We start from the raw sequence: 20,726 nt of genomic DNA, 5'->3' as shown, positions 1-20,726 counted from the left end.
CTAAGTGTTCCACTCTGTAGCATTTTGGCATCACCTAGAAATATGTGACTCATTCACATTCCTGCTTTGGATGAGATTAAGAATTGTATTAACTGCATGAGCACATATATTCCCTTGGAAAACTCTTTGGCCTTAGCACATATTTGTCTATTCTAGAAAATTCTCCTATCCAAAAAGCAGGCTAGGAATGCAATGTGTGTCTGCCCTCTTCAAAGGCATTGATTGTATGGCTTTCTTAACAAATGGGAAACAAGAGAAAGAAAAGGATTCTTAAAGAGTACAACTGAACCAGTTCCTGAGATTCTTCTTTTAGCCAGCTCAACTTCCCAGCACAGGACTCAGGACTCTCATTTCTTCTAGACAAAGTCAATATTGTTCATTTATAAAGCAGGATCATAAGAGGTGGCAGGTCTTTAAGACCTATAGAAGCACAGAGTACAAATGAGAAACAGGGTAACTGGGAAAGACTCACAAAAGAGACAGTGTCTTTTGGCAAGTCTTTTAAGCAAGGGTGGTAAATACCTTCCAGAGAAAGGCTTCAGCAAGAGCCAAGGAAGCTTCAGCCTGTTCAAGACTGGCCCTGGTGAGCAGGGAAGAATGACCTTGTACACTCCTGTGGAGGGAAATGCTCCCTGGAAAGTTTTTTTCTCACTCCAGCCAGCAGATTTTAGCTGCTCCTGCTATACCATTTCTTTCCAGAAATACGAAGGCTTGTGAAAGATAAACAAGCCTGTGATGATCCCTGCAATCAGGATCAGGGAGAAGAAGACCATGAGAAAGACATAGGTGAAGTGGGAGAGAGGTCTGGACGCCGGTGTCTCAGCTGGGATCATGTTGGTCAGGTTCAGCATGTAGCCCAAAGTCCATCCAGCATCGCTGCCCTGGATCTGCAAACGGTGGAGAAAGTGCGTTGATTGTGGTCTGAGGAGATAATGTGTAGCTTTCATGCAACCCCATCCATAGCACTGAGCACCTGGTAGGTGGAGAGCACCACGTTCAGTTCTCTAAATGGATTAACTTGATACTTTAAACTGAGAATATGGTTGTAGAGAAAAATAAGAGTAGAAGCAAGTGATTAAGAGAGTTCAGAGCCTCACTACTATATTCCCAAAATTCAGAGAAGAATTTGGTGAATGGCTGCCCAGTTCTCCTGCCTAGAAGAACTTAATTCAAATAAACCTTTGGAGCTTTACATTCATGTTTTCATTTTGTGTGAATGTGGGGGGTGGGGAAAAGGGATGGGGGCATAATAGGAAGCAGGCAAAAGGATGAGAGAATAATGATTGCCCCTGGCCTTTTACATCTTTGCAGGCCCAGGAAACTCATTCATACAATACCAGGACTTTTTTATGATTCAGCTAGGGAAAAATTGGGGAACAATCCCAGCAAGTCAATCTTACTTTGTGGAAGTTAGAAGACTATTCATATGCATAAGAAAGGATTCTTATTAAATGATAAAACATGCTCTGAGCTTCCCATCCTCCTAGGAATATAATTTTGAAAATGTTTTTATTACATGAGTTGTGCATAGTCATGGCAGAAAAATTAGGATAAACCTAAAGAAGAAAATTAAAATCATCCATTCTTCACCACTCAGAAGTTCCTGCTCTTTACATTTTGTGACATATATTTCCAGTCCTCTCTGTGCATGTGTTCCCTTACAAAAAATGGAATTAAATTTTATGTAGAATAATTCACTTAATACCTTGTGAACATCATCCCGTGTCTCACCATCAATACCTATGTCTACATTATCATCAGTGGCAAGAATTGACTTACAGATTCAATTTTAATCACTTCATCCAATTCTTATAAATCCTAGAAATGGAGTAGTTGGACAAAATGATGTGCACATTTTTAAAGCTCTTAGCACATATTGTCAAAACAGCCTCCCAAAGGTTGTACCAATTTATACTCCAACCAACATCATGTGAAAATTCCACTCCTCCTCAAACTCTTACCGATACTAGGAATTAATCATTTGTAAAAGGTCCACTTCCCTCGGTAGGTATGGGAACCATATCTAACTGCATGTGTCAAAGAAGGCTCTAGAGTTAAAGGAGTTATCGCTTAGGGCTTAGAAGTCATGGATCATGAAGTTCAAAGAATATAAATCAGGACTTCCCTGTGTGTCAATCATAAATTTGACATAGACATATCCGTCAAAGAAACAAAATAAACTGATGGAATGGAAGGAAGTCTGGGATATTGAAACAAGGAATGGATGTGAGTTTGAATTAGCAAGGTCAGTACTGACGAGAGTGCAATGAAACTAGTGTCCTCGGGGCTGCTACAGCCCTCTGCCTCAATGCTTTGTTTTGCTTGAAATCACCATATTTAATAAAGGGTGTGAAATGTTTTTGCCATTAGTGGGCATGGGTCTAAAAAAGTAGAGAAACAATGCTCTATGAGGTTTTTCGTTAAACATGAGTTGCACAGCTAATGTAAATATCTCTATTCCTAGCTACCTGCAGGTGGTGCTATAGTAAAGCACAGCCATGAGGTTGCTTCTCCAGGGTTCAGGCTAATCCTGGCTTCTAAGCAACAGTCTCATTCACAGCCACTCAATCCCCTTCTTCATACAGAGCTTTCAGATTGGTCATCCTTGAAGCAACAACCAAGAAGGCCTTTACCCCTTACCAAGAAACCATGATCACACTTTCCTGGCTTGTGGAGGGATGTTGAAGTCAGCACATAGAATCACTATGGCTAATGAAATGCTGTTACTTTACTTTCATATCTCATTTTGTGTTTTGTAAGGAATTAGTCACTGTTATGTGGGCAGAAAGGTGCAATTGCGAATGTAGATGGCTCTCCACAGCTGGTCAATATAATATATCCAGGAGGGCTCAACACAGAATGCCAGCTTGGGTTACAGGTGAAGGGGCAGAACAAGGACATCAGACCCAAACTTAAATCAGACTGACTCCCACCTCTTTCAAGCCCAAAGCTGCTTCAGTCACTACCACCCAAACTCCCTCCAACCCAACAGGTACCCAAATTACCTTGCCCATAAAGTGAATGTGTTCCCAGGAATTGGCTGTGAAATGATAGCCTTGCCGAAAGAGGGAGAGGATGTAGGTACCAGAAAAGCAGTATTCGCTCAGGTATTTCTCCTTTACTCCAGCAAAAGATTTCTTTATCTAGAAGTGAAGTAAAGTAAATATCATACTTGTACAACAGGCACCTCTGTATAGCCCTCTTTTTCATTACTAGACCTAATGAAGAAAGGAGAAAGCCCCCCAGCTCATGTGGGCCTGAAGGCTGGCCTCTCCCAGAGGGCTTTGGAGGTGATGCTACACTCATTCCATGGGTGAAGGGGTTTAGAGTTCAGGGTTTCTTGAGGAAGCTTTTCCTCCACTATGAACAAATAAGATTCATCCCAAGGATGTAAGTAAGGATGGTTCAACATACACAAATCAATAAACATGATAAATTACATCAATAGAAGGAAGGAAAGAAACCATATGATCATTTCAATAGATGCAGAAAAAGCATTTGATAAAATCCAACACTGCTTCTTGATAAAAACATTCAACAAATCTGGTATAGAAGGAGTATGCCTCAACACAATAAAGGCCATATATGACAAACCCACAGCTAATATCAAACTGAATGGGCAAAAATTGGAAGCTTTTCCAGTCTAAGATCTAGAACAAGACAAGGATGCACACTTTCCCGACTCTTATTCAAAATAATACTGGAAGTTCTAGCCAGCCCAACAAGGCGAGAGAAAGCAACAAAGGTCATCCAAATTGGAAGGGAGGAAGTCAAACCATCCCCATTTGCAGATGACCTGATCGTATACATAGAAAACTCTATAAATACTCCACCAACAAATTACTATGCACATGCAGAAAATTGAAACCAGACCGCTATCTCTGATCGTATACAAAAATCAACTCAAAATGAATCTGTCCTTTGGTGAAAGTGGGGTATTAAAGTCCCCAACTATTATGGTATTGGGGTCTGTTTCTCCCATTAGATCTAACAGTAATTGCTTTATATAACTGTGCTCCAGAGTTGGGTGTATGTACATTTACAATTGTTACATCCTTCAACTTCCAGTCAAGATGGCAGAACAGACAGTTCCCAGCATCACTCTCTCCCACAAATCAACTAATTTACAACTATTATAAAGCAATGACACTAGAGCTTAGGGGAACAGGAGGAGAGACCTACGGAGTGCATGAAGGCAAGAGAAGCCACAATGAGAGAAAGAAAAAAACCTCTCTGACTGTTTCGAGCCCTGGCTGTTTCCAGGTTGGAGCTGCTGTGCGTATGAAGCAGGAGCCAGCAAAAGTTACAGCTGTGCCCTTTGGATGAAGTTGCTTGGAAGTGGCTGGGGAGAAGAGGGCCTTGGTGGACCCCAGGCCAGCAAGACTACTAACAGAGTTTCCATGGACCCACATAGGAGTAAGGCACCACAACAACTGAAAAAAAGGAGCCACTCAGAGGCCGGTGAGTCATCGCAAGGGACCGGCACACAACCCGTCCCAATGGAAGTGTCTGCAGCACAGGCAGTGGGGTAGATGGGCCCACTGGGAAAAGACTGAGACACAGCAAGTACAGCTGATCTGCCCCCCAATCAGCGTAGGACCACTCAGAGGAGACTGGTCAGGAATATAGAATTGAATGGGGTGCAGACTGATGAAAAGACTCAGACACAGACCAGTGTGTCTACACAACCCAGGTGCATTGGATTTCACTAAACCTGAAAGTCCTATAAAGTCAACCATTAAAATGAGAGCTGTACAAAAAGCCTTCCCCAGGGAATCAGCAGCAAATCAGCAATTTAGCTCAACCACAGAGTACTGGTCCCCACAGGAAGTTCTCCCACTTTAAGAGTAAGCAAAGGACAACAAATTAGTTCCAGCACAGAGTTTAAGTAGTGGGAACAGCAAATAAGCCAACACAGAAATAAAGAAAAAACAGAGTACCCACAACCAGAGACAAAGTCTAATATTAACTAGTAAAGGTCTCATTTCACCAAAGAACACCTATAACACCTAGAAGGACCAGAAGTCCCCAGGGCTACCAAGCCAGAAAGGAGGGACAGCCAGGCACACTGCCAGCATCCCGGCGCCTGCCCGAGGTCCTGAGGTATGGATCCAGGGGCCAGACCCCCTCTCACAACCAGGCACACTGCCACCACCAGCACCAACTAGGTAAGGAGAATGCCAAAAACATCACCTCTGTGTGGGTGACCCACCACAGCCACCGCAGTAACCACTGCTACCACCAAAGTGGCTAGACACCACAACCACTATGCAGATGGTCTGCCAGCTACTGGGCTGCATTGACACAAGGAGAGTCACCAGCAGAGACCAAAGAAAAGAAGAGGATGTCTTTCTCCACAAAGCCCATTTCAGAGTGACAGAAGAAGTATCTGCTCTATGATAATATTGGGGGACCTGATCACACCTCTCAGCATTAGACAGATCATCTAGGCAACAAATCAACAGAGTAACCATTATTCTTTCAGAAGGAGAGAAGAAATCTAGGGTAATTAGAGGGGAGAGGGGGAGGTAGAGGGAGATGGGTAGAGATTGGACAAGGGGCATAAAGAATAATTACTATTTGTAACAATATATATGCTAGTAATAGTGATTTGATCAACATACCTCAATGTTGAACCCCAAAAATTTGTATAATCAATTTTGATTCAATAAAAATTAAAAAAAGAAAAAAAGAAAGGTAGGGCCTTTAAAAGGTGATTAGATTGTGAGGAACATGCCCAAGTGAATAGATTAATCCATTGATGGTTCAATGGTGGTCATAGGCAAGGTTATGATGGCTTTATGAGGAGAGCTAGAGAGAAGCTTAGCTCTCTCTTGCTCAGCCATCTTACCACGTAACATCTTGAGTTGCTATGAAGAGTCACCACCCACAACAAGGCCCTCACCAGATGTGTTCCCTGGACTGGGGACTTCCCAGCCTCCAAAACTGCAAGGAATAAATTTCATTTCTTTATAAATCCCTCAGTTTCAGGTATTCTATTGTAAGCAACAGAAACAGACTAATACAGCACCTTAAGGATATCATGTCATAAAAAAGCCTTACCACTCAGGTTAGTTCCTGGACTGGCAACATCAGTATCCCTTGGGAGCGTGTTAGTCCTCACCCCAGAACTACTCAGAATCTGCATTTTAATATGATTCCCAGGTGATTCATGTGCACAGTAAAGTTTGAGAAACACAGCTCTGGAACACAATGTAGGAAGCATTTTGCTAAGGACTGCTAAAAGTGCCAATATCTCACCTTCTATCTTCCGTTCTTAATTAACTTCTTTTTTTTTGCATCTAAGTCATGCAAAGTAGTTGTCTTCTTGAATCCTTCATGTGTTTACTTATCCCACTCCCTTCTGAAGACATTAAGAGCTGCCTGTCCCACTTGCCCTTACCTATGTTAGCTGCTGAGAGTATATGCCCCGAGGCCTACAGTCTGCTCTGCGTACCCTCAATTAGAATACAACAGGCCAGGACATCTCTAGCTTAGCCCAGAGGTGTGTCTACTGCCCTATTCTTCAGCCCTTGAGATAGGCATTCCCTCCTGGACACTCTAGCACTCTAGACAGAGAGAGAACAAACATGTGTTAAGCATATATCATGTACTAGGAACTATGCCAGACGTTTTATATGCTTCCCATCCCCTGCCTCCCCCCCCCTTCTCCCCAGATTACAGGACATCCCATCTGTAAATCCTACGTTCTAGCTGGGGCCTGCTTCTCACTTGGTTCCTGCCTGCCCCCAACTTCTAGAAGGATAAGTCCATTCCTAGCCTGCCTTGTCCTGCTCTGATGGAATTCTTAGAATGACACTACTTGGAGCCTGTCTTTCAACACAGTTCTGGAAACTACCCTTTGATCATTCCTCTATATATGATTTCTCCTAAGACTTTGGTGAGGACATCAATTGACACTGCCTGTCCAGGTCCTTACTCCTTCCTTTCAGTAACTGTATTCTGCTTTTCCTTTGTGGGCCTCTTCCTCCAATTTGATGTGGTCTTGGTGGGCGTATCAAACACAGAACACCTTTGGGACACAGAATTCCAAGAATTTACTTGGGCCTGACTTGAAACTGCTCAGCCCCTGAAGATTCTTGAAGGCTGGCCTATCTGTCCCTTTGGGGGATGCCATTTTGGCCTAATTTCCCTGAATTCTTGAACATTCCTATTCCCCTGCTCTTTCTGGAAAGCTGTACATTGGCTATGCAGTCTTACCTGCAGAGGCTTAATTATGACAGTAGCCAACTATATAGAAGCCAAAGGCATTCACCTGGTTTATCAATCCAGAATTAATCATGTTCATGCTTGAGGACTCATTATTATGTGCTCCCTAAACTGGGGAGGGGAATCTACTCTCCTCTGTCTCTTACCTGCTTCTCTCTCCTTTCTATTCCCAAGGCAGTGGAATAGCACCAGGTTCTCTCCCCATCACCCCTCACCCCTTTATCCTTACCACCTCCCACCTAAGGTGGCATTGACAGATCTTCAAGAATCGGATGCATTTCGCTACAAAGGCGAATTCATGAGGTTGAATGTCAGGACCTAGAGTATACAGAGAAGTACCTAGGTATCAGTACACATAGAATCTCATAGCATTGTTCTCTTGGGTTGACTAGATCTTGGATGACCAGACTTTCCAAGTAGAGAATTGGCTATATTCTGATTGCTAAAAGATTTTATTAGCCCTCTAATTAACCTACCAGAAGACAACCATGGAGTGTCCCTTTCACTCACTTTCCCAGTCTCCTCACCTCAGGACTCAATGACTTGGGGCACCCTACTGGACATCAGCAGCCGTGGTGTGCATTTTATTTCCCCTGCCAAAGCAGAAACAAGCAGCATGGTATAATACATATAAAGCCCTAGCCTACTTTTCAGCACGTAATACATACTTAGCAATTGTTAGTTCTCTCTCTGCCAAAGGTGTTTAGGAGGAACATTCACAAACACAAGCCATACTGGGGTGGCAGTCCTTCTCCATGGTGAAGTTAGGAAGAAAAGAAAAGTCACTCCATAGCAGTGCACTTGACAAAACTATGCTTTCCATATAGATGGACAATGCAGTTGGAAGAAAATGAACTCTGGGTCATAACACCCACATCAACATTCTAGGCTCTGAGTGAGGGTGAGGGTCTCACCCTGTAAACCCCCTCTCCAAATGTTTCAGAATTTCTCCCAAATGCCTGCCTTTCTGAGTTTATTTCCAGAGCCTGTGAGCAACTCCCCATGTGGCTTATCTGAGCAGACCTACAGGTCCACATATATGCATTTCCAGACTAACATAATCTGATGAAATAAAAAAATAAATGTGGGTAACAAAGGAAATCTGACAGAACTTTTACTCTGAACCAGAAGTAATTTTTTTCCATAGAGCAACCTAAATCTATTTCCTCAGCAGCCACACGTAGGCCTGGTCTCAAGTTGCCTCTTCTTCAAGATACTCATCTTCCCCCACAGACAGATCACCACCAGCTGCAAAAAGCCTCCCCTAAGTGTTCTGTAAACTGTGAAGTGCTGAGGCACATTTGAACAGCTTTTGCTGAAGGCCCTGAACACATTTCCTTCATGTTGTAACTCAGACAAAATACTTGGAGAGCATTCCAAACCTCCAGGCTCTTGCACAGCCTTTCTTCCCCTGTTGTCAGTGCAGACAAGGACAAACATCCATTTTTAACTAACAGTATTTCTTAAGAATAAAAGCACCACTCACTTTTGCAACTGTGTCTATTTAAAAACAGCTGCTGATGATCTGTCTTTTATAATCAGAGTGGACCCCATACCTCTCTCCTCCCTGGAAACTTTCATCAGGTAGCACTGGACCTTGAATTACTCTGTGTCTTGGATAAGAAAAAAATTGTGCTTCAAATTTATGAATAAGTAGGAGATACCTTGGATGTGGTTAATGGAGAAAGCATCTTACTGCAATGGTACCTGTGGCAGATGCTGTGAATTGCCTGTCTTCAATGCTAATAGAACTTCACTTTGGAGGCTAGGGGAGGCAAGTGGATGACAATGTGCCCAGTTCCAGGCAGCAGTTCATGATTAACTCTAAGGCTCTAAGCCAGTCATAAAATCCTGCACCTTGCTTTACCAGCCAATCCTGGCCAATGAGATATAAGAGGAACACTGCTGAGGGGCTTCTGGGATAGCTTTCGCTTTCCTGTAAAAAGGAACAGATGTTTCTGGTCCTACCCTTCTTCTGACCTTGAATAGGGCTGTGATGACTGAAGCCACAGAAACCGCCTTGTGTCCATGAGGAAAGAGGCATAACAACAGAACTGTAAAAGCAATGGCTGAGATGGAGTGGAGCTTCTTCTGACCCTATGCCAGCAGCTGCCTACTGCCAGACTTCATAGTAGGTAAGAAAAATAAGACCTCATTTAAGCCACTGTATGTCAAGTTATCAAGGAATGCTGATGAATTCTTTCCTAAACTGGGCTTCTCTAACACATTTGCTGGATTTTGGTCAAACCAGTGCAAGTTTAAGATTATATATATCTTCCACACTATCGAGGGCACAGGGCAATTGTAATAGCGTTGTTTCTAGCTGCTTACCTCCTCCCAAGACTTGGAGCAGAAATTTCCCATCATCTCAATCACCTTTTCCTGAGAAGAGACTTTCTCTGATGTCAAGTTTAAAAAGTTCATCACAAAATAAAAAGCTGAAAATGCCTGCAAGAAAAAATTGCAGAGTTTTAGGCTGTGTCCAACATAGACTATGGATGTTGCTTTGCTCTTCTAAAGGCCATACCTCTCCCTAGTGCAGGTGCCTGGAAATCTCTATTAAGTAAATTAACATGCCAAGTGATATTCCAGACTCAGGAGCTGTTTCCTTCCTGCAAGAGGGGCCACTTTGCTGCTGACACATCTCTAAGCCACTTGGCAGTTACTTTTCTCTATAATTGTACTAGGAGAGTCAGAGAGAAATAAAGATGGGAAAAGAGGATGAGAAAAGAGAGAGGAAGGAGTTACAGAAGGCAGGAAAGAAAGACCACAGTAGTGCCATGATCCAACAGAGGAAGGGAACATTCCTGGGGCTACAAATTGGAGTCGAGGGGAAGGGGAGGGAGGTTGGGGGATAACTGGAAGGGGACAAAGGGTACAAAAGTCATTTCTGGTAATGGGTATGCCCCCAGTATGAATCTGGCCCCCACATCATGGGCAGGAAGGGGGGACAATCAGCTTTGTATCTCATGAATATTCGTAATAAATAAAAGAATAAATTTTTTTTAAAAAGTCCCATTTTAGAAAGCTATGTACCTATCGAGGTTGGACTTGGTCTAGAGCCAGGAGGGCCGGCCGGAGCAGGGGTAGCGTGGGGGTAGGGTGGGGGCTGTCTTCCAAGGCTGCAGCGCCACAGAGACTGTTCAGTGCACGGGGTGCCCTGCAGTCCCGCTCAGGTCCACCGCTGCAGGGACGCACGATGGGCCCAGCACCGGAGGGACCAGGCGAGCTCTGGAGCAGCGGCCCCGAGCGGGAGCCGGTTCAGAAAGCCAGACTCCGCCGCACGAGTCTCCGAAGCTGCGCCCGCCCCCAGCCGGTGTCCGGCGGGCAGGGGGAAGCTGCCCACGGCGCTGCCTGAGGACGCCCCACGGCACCCGCACCTGCGCCCTTCCGCCCTGCGAGGCCTCGTTGTCGTGGCGGTGCCGCTGCAGAGTCCCCAGCACCAAGCAGCGGGTACTGCGCCCAGCGGCAGAAGAGGCTTCCGGTCAGGATGGCGGAACAGACGGTCCCCAGGCCACTCTCTGCCACAAATCAATGTACAACTACTAAAAATCAACGATAGCCACGCTCTAGCTCAGAGGAAGAGGAGGAGAGACCTACGGAGTGCATGAAGGGGGAGAAGCCAGATGAGAGAAAGAACCGCTTCGACCATTTCGAGCCCTGGCTGCTTCCAGGCTGGAGCTGCTGAGCGCACAGAGCAGATCCTGGCAAAAGCCACAGCTGTGCCCTTCGGATGAAGTCACTTAGAGGCAGCAGGGGAGAAGAGGGCCTTGGTGACTCCCAGGCCAGCAAGTCCACTAATAGGGTTCCCATGGACCCACACAGGAGTGAGGCCCCACGATGACTGAAGAAAAGGAGCCACTCAGAGTCCAGTTAGTCATTGCAAGGGACCAGCACAAGGCCGGTCCCACGGGAAGTGTTTGGAGCACAGGCGTTGGGGGAGATGGGCCCACTGGGGGAACACTGGGACACAGCAAGGACAGCTGATCTGCTCCCTAATCAGTGCAGGACCACTCAGTGGAGACTGGTCAGCAATACAGAACTGCATGAGGTGCAGTTTGCTGAAAACACTCAGGCCCAGACCAGAGTTTCTATACAACCCAGGTGCCCAGATCTCACAAGACCCAGAAGTACCTATAAAGTCAACCATTAAAACCTGGGCTGCACAAAAAGGCTTCCCCAGGGACTCAGCAGCAAGGCAACAATCTAGCTCAACCACACAGCTCAAGTGCAGGTTCCCACAGGAAGTTCCCCCATTTTAGAAGTAAGCAAAGGACGACAAATTAGTTCCAGTGCAGAGTTTAAGTGGTGGGAACAGCAAATAATGGAACACAGAACTGGAAGAAAAAACAAAATACTTACAGACCAGAGACGAAGTTTGATATTAAGTAGCAAAGGTCTCACATTACCAAAGAACATCTATAAAACCTAGAAGGACCGGATGTCCCCTGGACTACTAAGCCAGGGAGGGGAGAGGGCTGGATGCCTCAGCCATGCCCCCCAGCACCCACAACCAGCCCAGCAATGACCACCAAACCGCTGCAGGAAGGGTCCCAGGCTCCTGAGCTGGGGTGGTGAGGGGGTGAGGGCTTCAGCCACATCCCTCTGACATCTGCACCTAGCTCGGCAATGACCAAGCCACCGGTGGAAGCCCCCTGGCCTCCCATGCAGGAATGAGGGGGGTGCCACAGGCTTCAACTCTGCCCTGCCTCCTTCCTCCTTCTCCCACCCTATCTCCTTCCCATTTCCCCCTCCCTCTCCCCCAACTGCTCCCCAACATCATAGAATATAAAAAAACATATATTAATAAATATATAAATTACTTTTTTTTAAATTAAGAAATTCTTCTCCATGGAATCACGTCTCTTTCCATTTGAGCCATGTCTGAATTTTTAAAGTTCCTCAAAAGTGCCTCACTTATTCCTATGCCTCTCTTATAACTTGATCTCCTCCTTCTTGTGCTGGGAAAATTTACTCATATTCTGGAATTAATTTGAAGAAACAGTTTCTGAGAGAGACCTTATTTGACCCTCTTTATATTTACTCTGCTCAATCTGTACTACCCTGTAGTCTTTCTGTTTTTCCTGCCAGATTGTAAACTGTATGAGGATGGAACTATGGCTGTTTTCTAACTACCGTGTCTTCATTATCTAGAACAGCACTTGCCACTTGTTACATGCTCAGTAAATATTCTGAATAGATGAATGATCATTGAAAATTGAAGTGCAACTTGACTCATGGTGATACCAGAAGTAAGAGTATTATATTGTAATAACATAAAAAATAAAAGTAAAAATATAGAAAAAATAATAAAAAAATTAAAAGCTATGGATCATATTGAATTTTTTAATAAATAAATGAAACTGGAAAATTCTATACAGAGATATTGGAAGTTATCCCTGAATGGCAAAATTATAAGGATTTTCCCCCTCCTTATTTGTGCTTATTTTTCCCTATTTTCTATAATGAACATGTACTGCTTTCTTAATAAAAATCAATCTTTATTGAACAAATATTTATTGCAGGTCTACTATGATCTAGGCACTATTCTAGACACAACCAAAGTTTAAAAAAATCATTATTATTATCATACATGTCAACTATAGAAAAAGTTGAAAGTAAAAATTGGTGTAAAAAGAAAACATCCTATTAAAATAACCCCTAATTCTACCACCTAGGGACAACTGCTACTAAATATGGTATACAGGCTTCTAGCATTTTTTTTCATGCTAATATACACATATAACTTTTATTATACTTTATACTACCCTGTAACTGCCTTTTTGACTCAATGCTAGGCACTGGGCTGAGTCAGAAAGTCTATTGTGATTATTCAAGGGGAGTCAAAAGTTGTGCCTGTACTAGAAGTGGTTTGGATCACGCATTGTAATGTGCCTTCTGTAAGATTACTGAACCAGAAGTGAGCGTAGAAAGGAAATGTGATTCCCAAATAAGCCAAGCAACATTCTTATGTAATTCTCATAGGCAAAGAAACAGGGTTTTGGTGGGCAAAGAAATAGCGGGTAACAGAGATCCCACTGGGGGCTCAATTCTGACTCAGACAACAGGAAAGATACCCTTTACTTGACACTTTCCCTCTGCAAACAGAGCTTATGATTCAATTCCAGCTAAAATAAACCCTATGCCAACCTCTTAAAAGTTGCATTATTTAAAAAAATATTCTTATACATATATAACATATCTAATTTAATGAAAACAAATAAGTGTGAGCATTTTAATCCTTTTTAATAAATTTTTTTGGCCTTGATTTTCACCTCCACTTCTACCCCAGCAGAAGCCCATGTTAACAACTTAATATGAAGCCTTTCTTTTTTTTCCATGCTCATAGTCATATACAAACACACGTGTATAAAGGGTTTGTTTTATAAATGAAATTTTAAACCCATCTGCATCTTGCTTTTCTTACTCAACAATCCTTTATGGAAATCCCTCCAAATCAGCTGGGGACACTCTAGTGGCTACATAAGAGTCTATTGTGTGCCTGTATCTTAATTCATTCCACAACCACCTACTAGTGGACATTCTCTTCATTTCCGGTGTTTCCCCCTGTGAGCAATGCTACTATAAATACCTCTGTACATTTAACCTCTGAACTGGTGTGCTCATTCCTTTGGGAAGTCAAGCTCCCCAGGAACTCTGAAAGGCAGCCTCCATATCCCCTGAACTCAGGAAACAACACTTTAAATATTACTGTATGCCAGTTGTAAAACAAGATCATGATATGTGGTCCTATTTCTACCATCTTAACCCAAGCCACGACCATCTCTTGTGTGGACCCGGCAATGGCCTCTTCGTTGGTTTCCACATGACCTTTCTGGTCCTACTCCAATCCATCCTTCACACAGCAGTAGCAGGAATATTTTTTAAAATTTGATCCTATCACTCCTCTGCTTAAAGCCTCCATTGGCTCCTAATTTTACTTAAAATTAAGTCCAAACTCTACCAGGTCTCTCAAGGCCAGGCATGTTGTAAGCCTGCCTACCTGGTCATCTCATACCCCCATCCACCTTGCCCACCACACCCCAGCCACCCTGACCTTCAGTCACTGCCAAGCTTTTCCTCCTCAGGGCCTGCACACTTGCTATTTCCTCTGCTGGAATTCCCTCGACTTCCACATTTCCTCCGAAAAGAGTCTCTGACCACCAGCCTAGACTAGGCACCTCCATTGCTCTCTTTCTTCCCAGCAGTTACCACAGTCTGATTTGCTTTTGTTTGTGTTTCTGATCTCTTGTCTGCCTGCCCTCTAGAATGCCAGTTCTGTGATGGCAGGGATGGAATCTGCCTTGTTCTTGGCTGAATCTGCCCCACTAACATGGCACTTGGCACACACAAGAGCTCTATAAATGAATAAGTGGCAGAAAGCTGCTCTGTCTCTAGTTCAAAGGGTACTGCCTAGAATGTAATAGATGGTCAGCAAATCTCTGTTAACAGACAGGATAAATTTCTATATGCTTGGATAATGCATAGCAAATGCCTGGAAAAGTTCACACTATTAATTACAACTATTAAGCATGTTTTCCTCAAGGAATCTTTAGTTTTTACTTTAAGCCTTTTGTACAATTAAATTTTTTTAAAAAACAATGAGAATGTAATAAAGCAATAGTAAATATTTCTTCAAGTTATTACATTTCAAAAGACTTTCTGAAACTAGTCTGAGAGCTTATTCTATTAGTAAAAGACTTAATGAGTTAAGTAAGCACCTAGAAATTCTCTTGCTTTTGCTAAGGTGTGACATTTGCTTTTTAAAGTAAAAAGTATTAAAAACAGATAAAAATTTCTATGAGGTAGATTTAGCAACATATTGAGCCTTCAGTGGGACATACAGCAATCAGGTTAGCAGAGTCTCCTGGTCCTTGCCCCCTCCCCTTGCCCCCCAAAACTGCTCGCCATGAGCTCTTGGAAATTTTCCCCTGAACTTCAGAAGCTTCTGTTTGGTATCTCAGAATCCTGCTCTCATTTATTTCTCAACACATGAAAGTTGCCTTCTTCATTTCTTTTTTTTCAAAACAGAAAAGTCTTTAAAATTCTGGCTTATTCAAAAGTAATACAGAATTTAAACACTACAAGTTAAAAATGAAAGTCTCCCCATAATCTAACCATCCCCTAAAGATAAACACTTTTAACAATTTACTGTTTAATGCCTATCACGAATATATATGTAAAATAGTAACCTAAAAGTGATGGTACTAGACACAATGTTTTATAATCCTGCTTTGTTTTACATAATAATAATATATTATGGTCAAGTTTCCATGTAGCTTTACCTCACTCATTTAACTGACTATAATAGGTTCTCTGTATGGATATAACATAATTTATCTAAACAATCTCCTATTTCTGAGTATTTAGGCTTTCTAATATTTCACTACTGTAACAAGTCTACAATGTACATGGATCTTTGTACCTTTGCCTGCCCACTTCCTAGACATAATTTCCTTGGGGTAAGATGATCAGAGGTAAATATATTTTATGAGTGTAAATATTCACTAAAAGACATGTTCAAGAATGTCCACATAGCAATTCATAATACTTCAACACTGGAAACAACCCAAATGTCTACCAAATGTAGAATCGATAAATTATGATGTGTTCCTACAAAGGAATACTATTCTGCAATGAAAGAATAAACTACTGTTACATTCAACAACACAGGTAAATCTCAGACAATAGTGAGTGAAAGAAGCCAGATGCAAAAGAATATAGACAGACCACGATTCTAAAAACTGGCAAAACTAATCTAAGGTGATAGATATCAGATGATGGAGTTTGTATGTGTTGTCCCCTCCCAAACTCATGTGGAAATTTGATCCCCAATGTGGCAGTGTTGGAAACTGATTGAGTCATGGGGGCGGATCACTTATGAATGGACTAATGCTCTCCCTGGGGGAAGGGGGGATTAATGAGTGAGTTCTCGCTCTGTTAGTTCCCACGAGAACTCGTTGCTTAAGAAGATCTTGGCTCTCTCTCTCTCTCTCTCTCTCTCTCTCTCTCTCTCTCTCTCTCTCTCTCTCTCCTCTCTCTCTCTCTCTCTCTCTCTCTCTCTCTCTCTTCCTCTCTTGCTTCCTCTCGCCATGTGATCTGCTTATACCCACCAACTCCCTGCCACTTTCCGCCATGAGTAGAAGCAGCCTGACTTCTATGCCAAATGCAGCTGTCCCAGAATCATAAGCCAAATAAACTTCTTTTTCTTATAAGTTACCCAGTCTCAGGTATTTCTGTTATAGCAACACAAAACAGACTAAAACATCAGAGTAGTGGCTACCTTTGAAGGGGAGATTATCAACTGGAAGCAGGAAAAAGGGAGCCTGTTGGAGCGCTGGAAATGTTCTATATTTTCACTTAAGTAATGACTCACGAGTGTATACCTTAAAAACTACCAAGCTGTGCCTTAAAATGTGCACACTTTATTGCAGATACGTTACACTTCAATTTAAAAACTAAAGATGAGCATATTTTAAATATCTGTACATATCTTTTCAGATCCTCTCTCAAAAAGATTGGATCACTTTCCAACTGTTGGACATAACCTATTTTTACCCTAGAGCCTAAAATATGTTCTATTTTCTCCAAGTCCTAGGAATGGTCCTTCTCTATACCCCTCAAAAGGGGGTATCTATTTACCCAAAGCTTGGAATAATTTTCTTTCCAGACCCCTATAGCTATATCTTCGTCTTCATTTTTCCTTAAATCACCACCATTTTCCTGTACCATAGAAACCCAAGTTTATGGATCATAAACCTCAAACAAAGGCAGCTAAAGATCAAAATCTTTCAGCTGCGGGGGGGGGGGGGGGGGGGGGGGCGGGGCGGGAAGCCATCAGCCACCTCCCAGAAACAGAATATACAAACAATTTTAAGAAAGATACTAAGATAACTGACGTTCTAACTTAATAGTAATGAGTGTAAGGAAACAAACTTATATTCAATAGTTAAAAGGGAAGGCTTTGATTTATTTTAGGTAGATTAAAAAAGCTGAAATATAACCATAATTTGAAATTTTAATTTTTAGGAAGTTACAACCCCATAAAAGTAACTTTCTAAAAATTAAAACAATTCTAAAAAAAAAGTGGAAGGTTTTGTGATGTAGTGTGCTTCCTGCAACCAACCCAATCAGTTGGGAGACCTACTTGGCAATATAGTAGAATAGAAGGTATTTCTGCATGAGATAGGAGGTTAGATAGCATATGTGCTAAAGTTCCCTCCAACACTAAGATTCTGTAGTTTAAGAGTTCAGCTGTGACCAAGGGCAGATTAATGCAGAATCTATTAATATCAACAAAGATAATAAAAGAGAATCTCTCCCAAGAATATATCTAGAGCAGCTTACAGAGGTGTGTGAATCACTGAACAGCTCTCATAGTTAATCTCAACCCTCTGAATCAAAAAGAGTGAATTGGTGACTTTTGTTCAGATACTGATACCAAAAAAGGAAAGATCTCAGGATAATTTGAAACATCAGAGCTGCCTGAAACATCTAAGCTGAAATCGAAGGAAAGCCAAAAATAACCCATTTCAAGCTCATCATAAACCCGTGACTATCAAGATCTTACAAAGAAGTGAAGTGAAGAGGAAGCTGGAAAGACATTTGCTTTTTAAATAATAATGAAACAAGATTCATGGAAGAAGAAACATGTCAGAGTAGCTGCCAACACTTTGGGCTTACTAATAAACCACATTCTGAGGACATAGAGCCATGTCAGAAAAGGGTACTATGCTTTATACCAAATGTGTTCTTGGTAATGGTGCGAACAAAAATGCACAAGTGCATGTGCATCTGTCAGTAAGTGGCTTGGGGGTTGGGGCCCATGCTCTTCTGTTTTGGTGCCACTTTTGCCTTTAGAATACCAAAGGCAAGTCTCCTGCCTGGCCCTCACAGAAACCCACGAATTATTTGCAGGTCTCTGAAGGTGTTTAATACTTTCTCACCTCCAGGCTTCTGTGGGTGCTGTTCCTCTCACTAGAATATTCCAAGTACTAAAGTTCTTTTAATGAACATATACAATGTTCCAAGGCATTCTGGCTGGCCTAGAAATGGAAGATTAAAAAGACAAACCCTGCCTTCCAGGGCCTCTGGACCTAGTGGGGGAGACAGACATATCAACCGATAAAGACAATACCCATTTTTGCCAGCCATACTTCTGTGATTTTTAACCTATACAGAAATGTAATACATAAATTCCTATTAAATTTAGTCAAGCTGGTTTCAGTCCAACACTCTATCCTCTCTAAAACTTTTTCTTGTTTTTGTGATATGTTACCCACCCTCCTCCTTGCTCCCCAACACTGGAACATCTCCCAGGCATCCCTTAGTCCACTCTGACATGGACTCTGAAACTGCACTTAAAATCACCAGTGACATCCTAACTGCTAAAGCCAATAGCCATTTTTTTTTCATTCCACATCTTGCTTAACTTCTTGGCTGCATTTCATTCATTCATTCATCATTCATTCAATATTTACTGAGTACCAACTGTGTTGCAAGAACTATTCTTGCAGTGATACAACAGTCATCAGAACAGATGAAAATCCTGCCTCCTAGTGGAAGGCAACAGAACTCAAACATAAATAACAGGTAGTATGACAGATGTTACAGTGCTATAGAGATAAAGCCTTTTGTTATACACACCACAGATATAGAGCCTTTATGCAGATTAGGGAAGCCCACAGAGTAGGTATATAGTACATGTGTAATTTCTTCCAGTCCAGATGCAACTTCCTTCTCAAGGGTCATTTTTATCATAAGCACTGTTGCCCAATAATATAGCTGGCATTCCACTTTTATCAGTTTTCCAGGGAAACAAAGCCAGAAAGTTAACCAAAAGCCAAATTTAACCATACAGGAGTAAAAAAGGGTTTTGTTAAACCATTTTCCAAAGGTCCAATCAAAAACACATTGAAAGTAGTTTGAAATAGAAAAGAAGCATTTGTAGTCACAGAAGGAACTAGCATTACAGTTTTGTATCAAGAATTCTGCCCCAAACTCACCACTTGGCATGACCTCCCTCCCTTCCCCAATCTATCTCTCTCTCTTTTTTTTTTTTTTTTTTTTTGGTCTTTTTCGTGACCGGCACTCAGCCAGTGAGTGCACCGGCCATTCCTATATAGGATCCGAACCCGCGGCGGGAGCGTCGCTGCGCTCCCAGCGCCACACTCTCTTCAGTGCGCCACGGCTCGGCCCTCCAATCTATCTTGACTATTCTTTCTAACTTGCTTCTCTAACATGGCCTATATGCTTGTATTACTAAGTCTTTGGTTGGCTCTGCCCTAGCAGGAAGCATTTCGGAGGGAGGAGTTGTGTCAATTTCAGGGTCATCTGTCTCTGGCATATGTGTCTATATCTGTTGTTCTCCATATTTCTCAACAGACTTGACTCCTGACACCTGGAGGTATTCACCCCAGCCACTGCCCTGCTTGGGCTCACAATTCTACCTTAATCTTTACTTTCTACGTACTTTTTGGTCTAGGTTAAGGGTTCTTAACTCGAGGTTCACAGATAGATCCACCTCAAGGGATCATGATGTCTTTTAAATTTCCAAAAATTTTGATATACCTTCACACATACATTTTTCTGCTTGAAAGATTCTTAGCTTTCATCGGATTCTCAAAAGAGTCTTGTGGTCTAATGGTTTTAAGAATGACTGGTTTATTGAAGACATTATGCTAGGAGAAATAAACCAGTTTCACAAAAAGACGAATATTGTATGATTCCACTTATATGATGGTAACAGGAATAGTCAAATTCATTCAGAAAGTAGAAAGGTGGTACCAGTGGCTGAAGGGAAGAAGGAATGCGGAGGTAATGTTCTGTCTAATGGGTGCAGAGTTTCAGTTTGGGAAGATGAGAAAGTTCTGGAGATAGATGGTGAAGATGGTTGTGCAACAACGTTAAAGTACTTAATACCACAGAATAGTACACTTAAAAATAGTTAAAATGGTAAATTTTACATTATGTATATTTTGCCACAGAAAAAGAAAAAAATGAGTGGTGTAGACAGTCTCAGTGTTTTGCTTCTTGTTCTTGCCTTGGATGTGCAGGTTATGATTTAATCCGCTCTCAAAACAGAATCAAATAAACAATATGCAATCATGGAATAATGCCATTATACAGGCATTATACAGGAGTAGAAAATACAATAAAGACGGCCTTCAGAATATTACAAACACCTGAATCAAATGTAAAGCAATGTTTAAATCTCCTCTCTTTTATATATTTAAAAAATTTTCTACGATAATCATGTTACTTTTATATTCCCCCCCCCCCCCCCCGCAAAAAAAAACTATGGGGGAGTTCAAGATGGCGGCGGCTGCGGCGGCTGGCGCGGAGTAGCTGAGGTGGAAAAGGTGGCCACTGGGCCTCAGGCAGCCGGGAAACTTGTGGACCTTCCTCTGGCCATCTCTTAAGGGAGGACTGCTGCTGCTGGCCGGTCGTGGGGGCTCAACGCCACTTTGCCCCCGGCAGGAGAGGCTGCCTCATTT

At 42.3% G+C, this 20,726-nt stretch overlaps 1 protein-coding gene across 1 annotated transcript in view; it reads right to left on the bottom strand.

Moving 5' to 3' along the window:
* Nucleotides 1-680: 680 nt before the first annotated feature.
* ENTPD1 (ectonucleoside triphosphate diphosphohydrolase 1) overlaps nt 681-20,726 on the bottom strand; it is a 65,367-nt gene continuing 45,321 nt past the window's right edge. Inside the window, exons 7-9 of the mRNA XM_063101595.1 lie at nt 9,562-9,678; nt 3,006-3,143; nt 681-887 (exon numbers count right to left, since the gene is read on the bottom strand). Coding sequence (XP_062957665.1) covers nt 681-887; nt 3,006-3,143; nt 9,562-9,678 — 462 coding nt within the window. The remainder of the gene's footprint in view (nt 888-3,005; nt 3,144-9,561; nt 9,679-20,726) is intronic.

Source organism: Cynocephalus volans, chromosome 7 (assembly GCF_027409185.1).
Source record: "Cynocephalus volans isolate mCynVol1 chromosome 7, mCynVol1.pri, whole genome shotgun sequence".
In the NCBI taxonomy this organism is placed as follows: Eukaryota; Metazoa; Chordata; class Mammalia; order Dermoptera; family Cynocephalidae; genus Cynocephalus; species Cynocephalus volans.
This window is presented reverse-complemented; position numbering and strand designations above follow the sequence as displayed.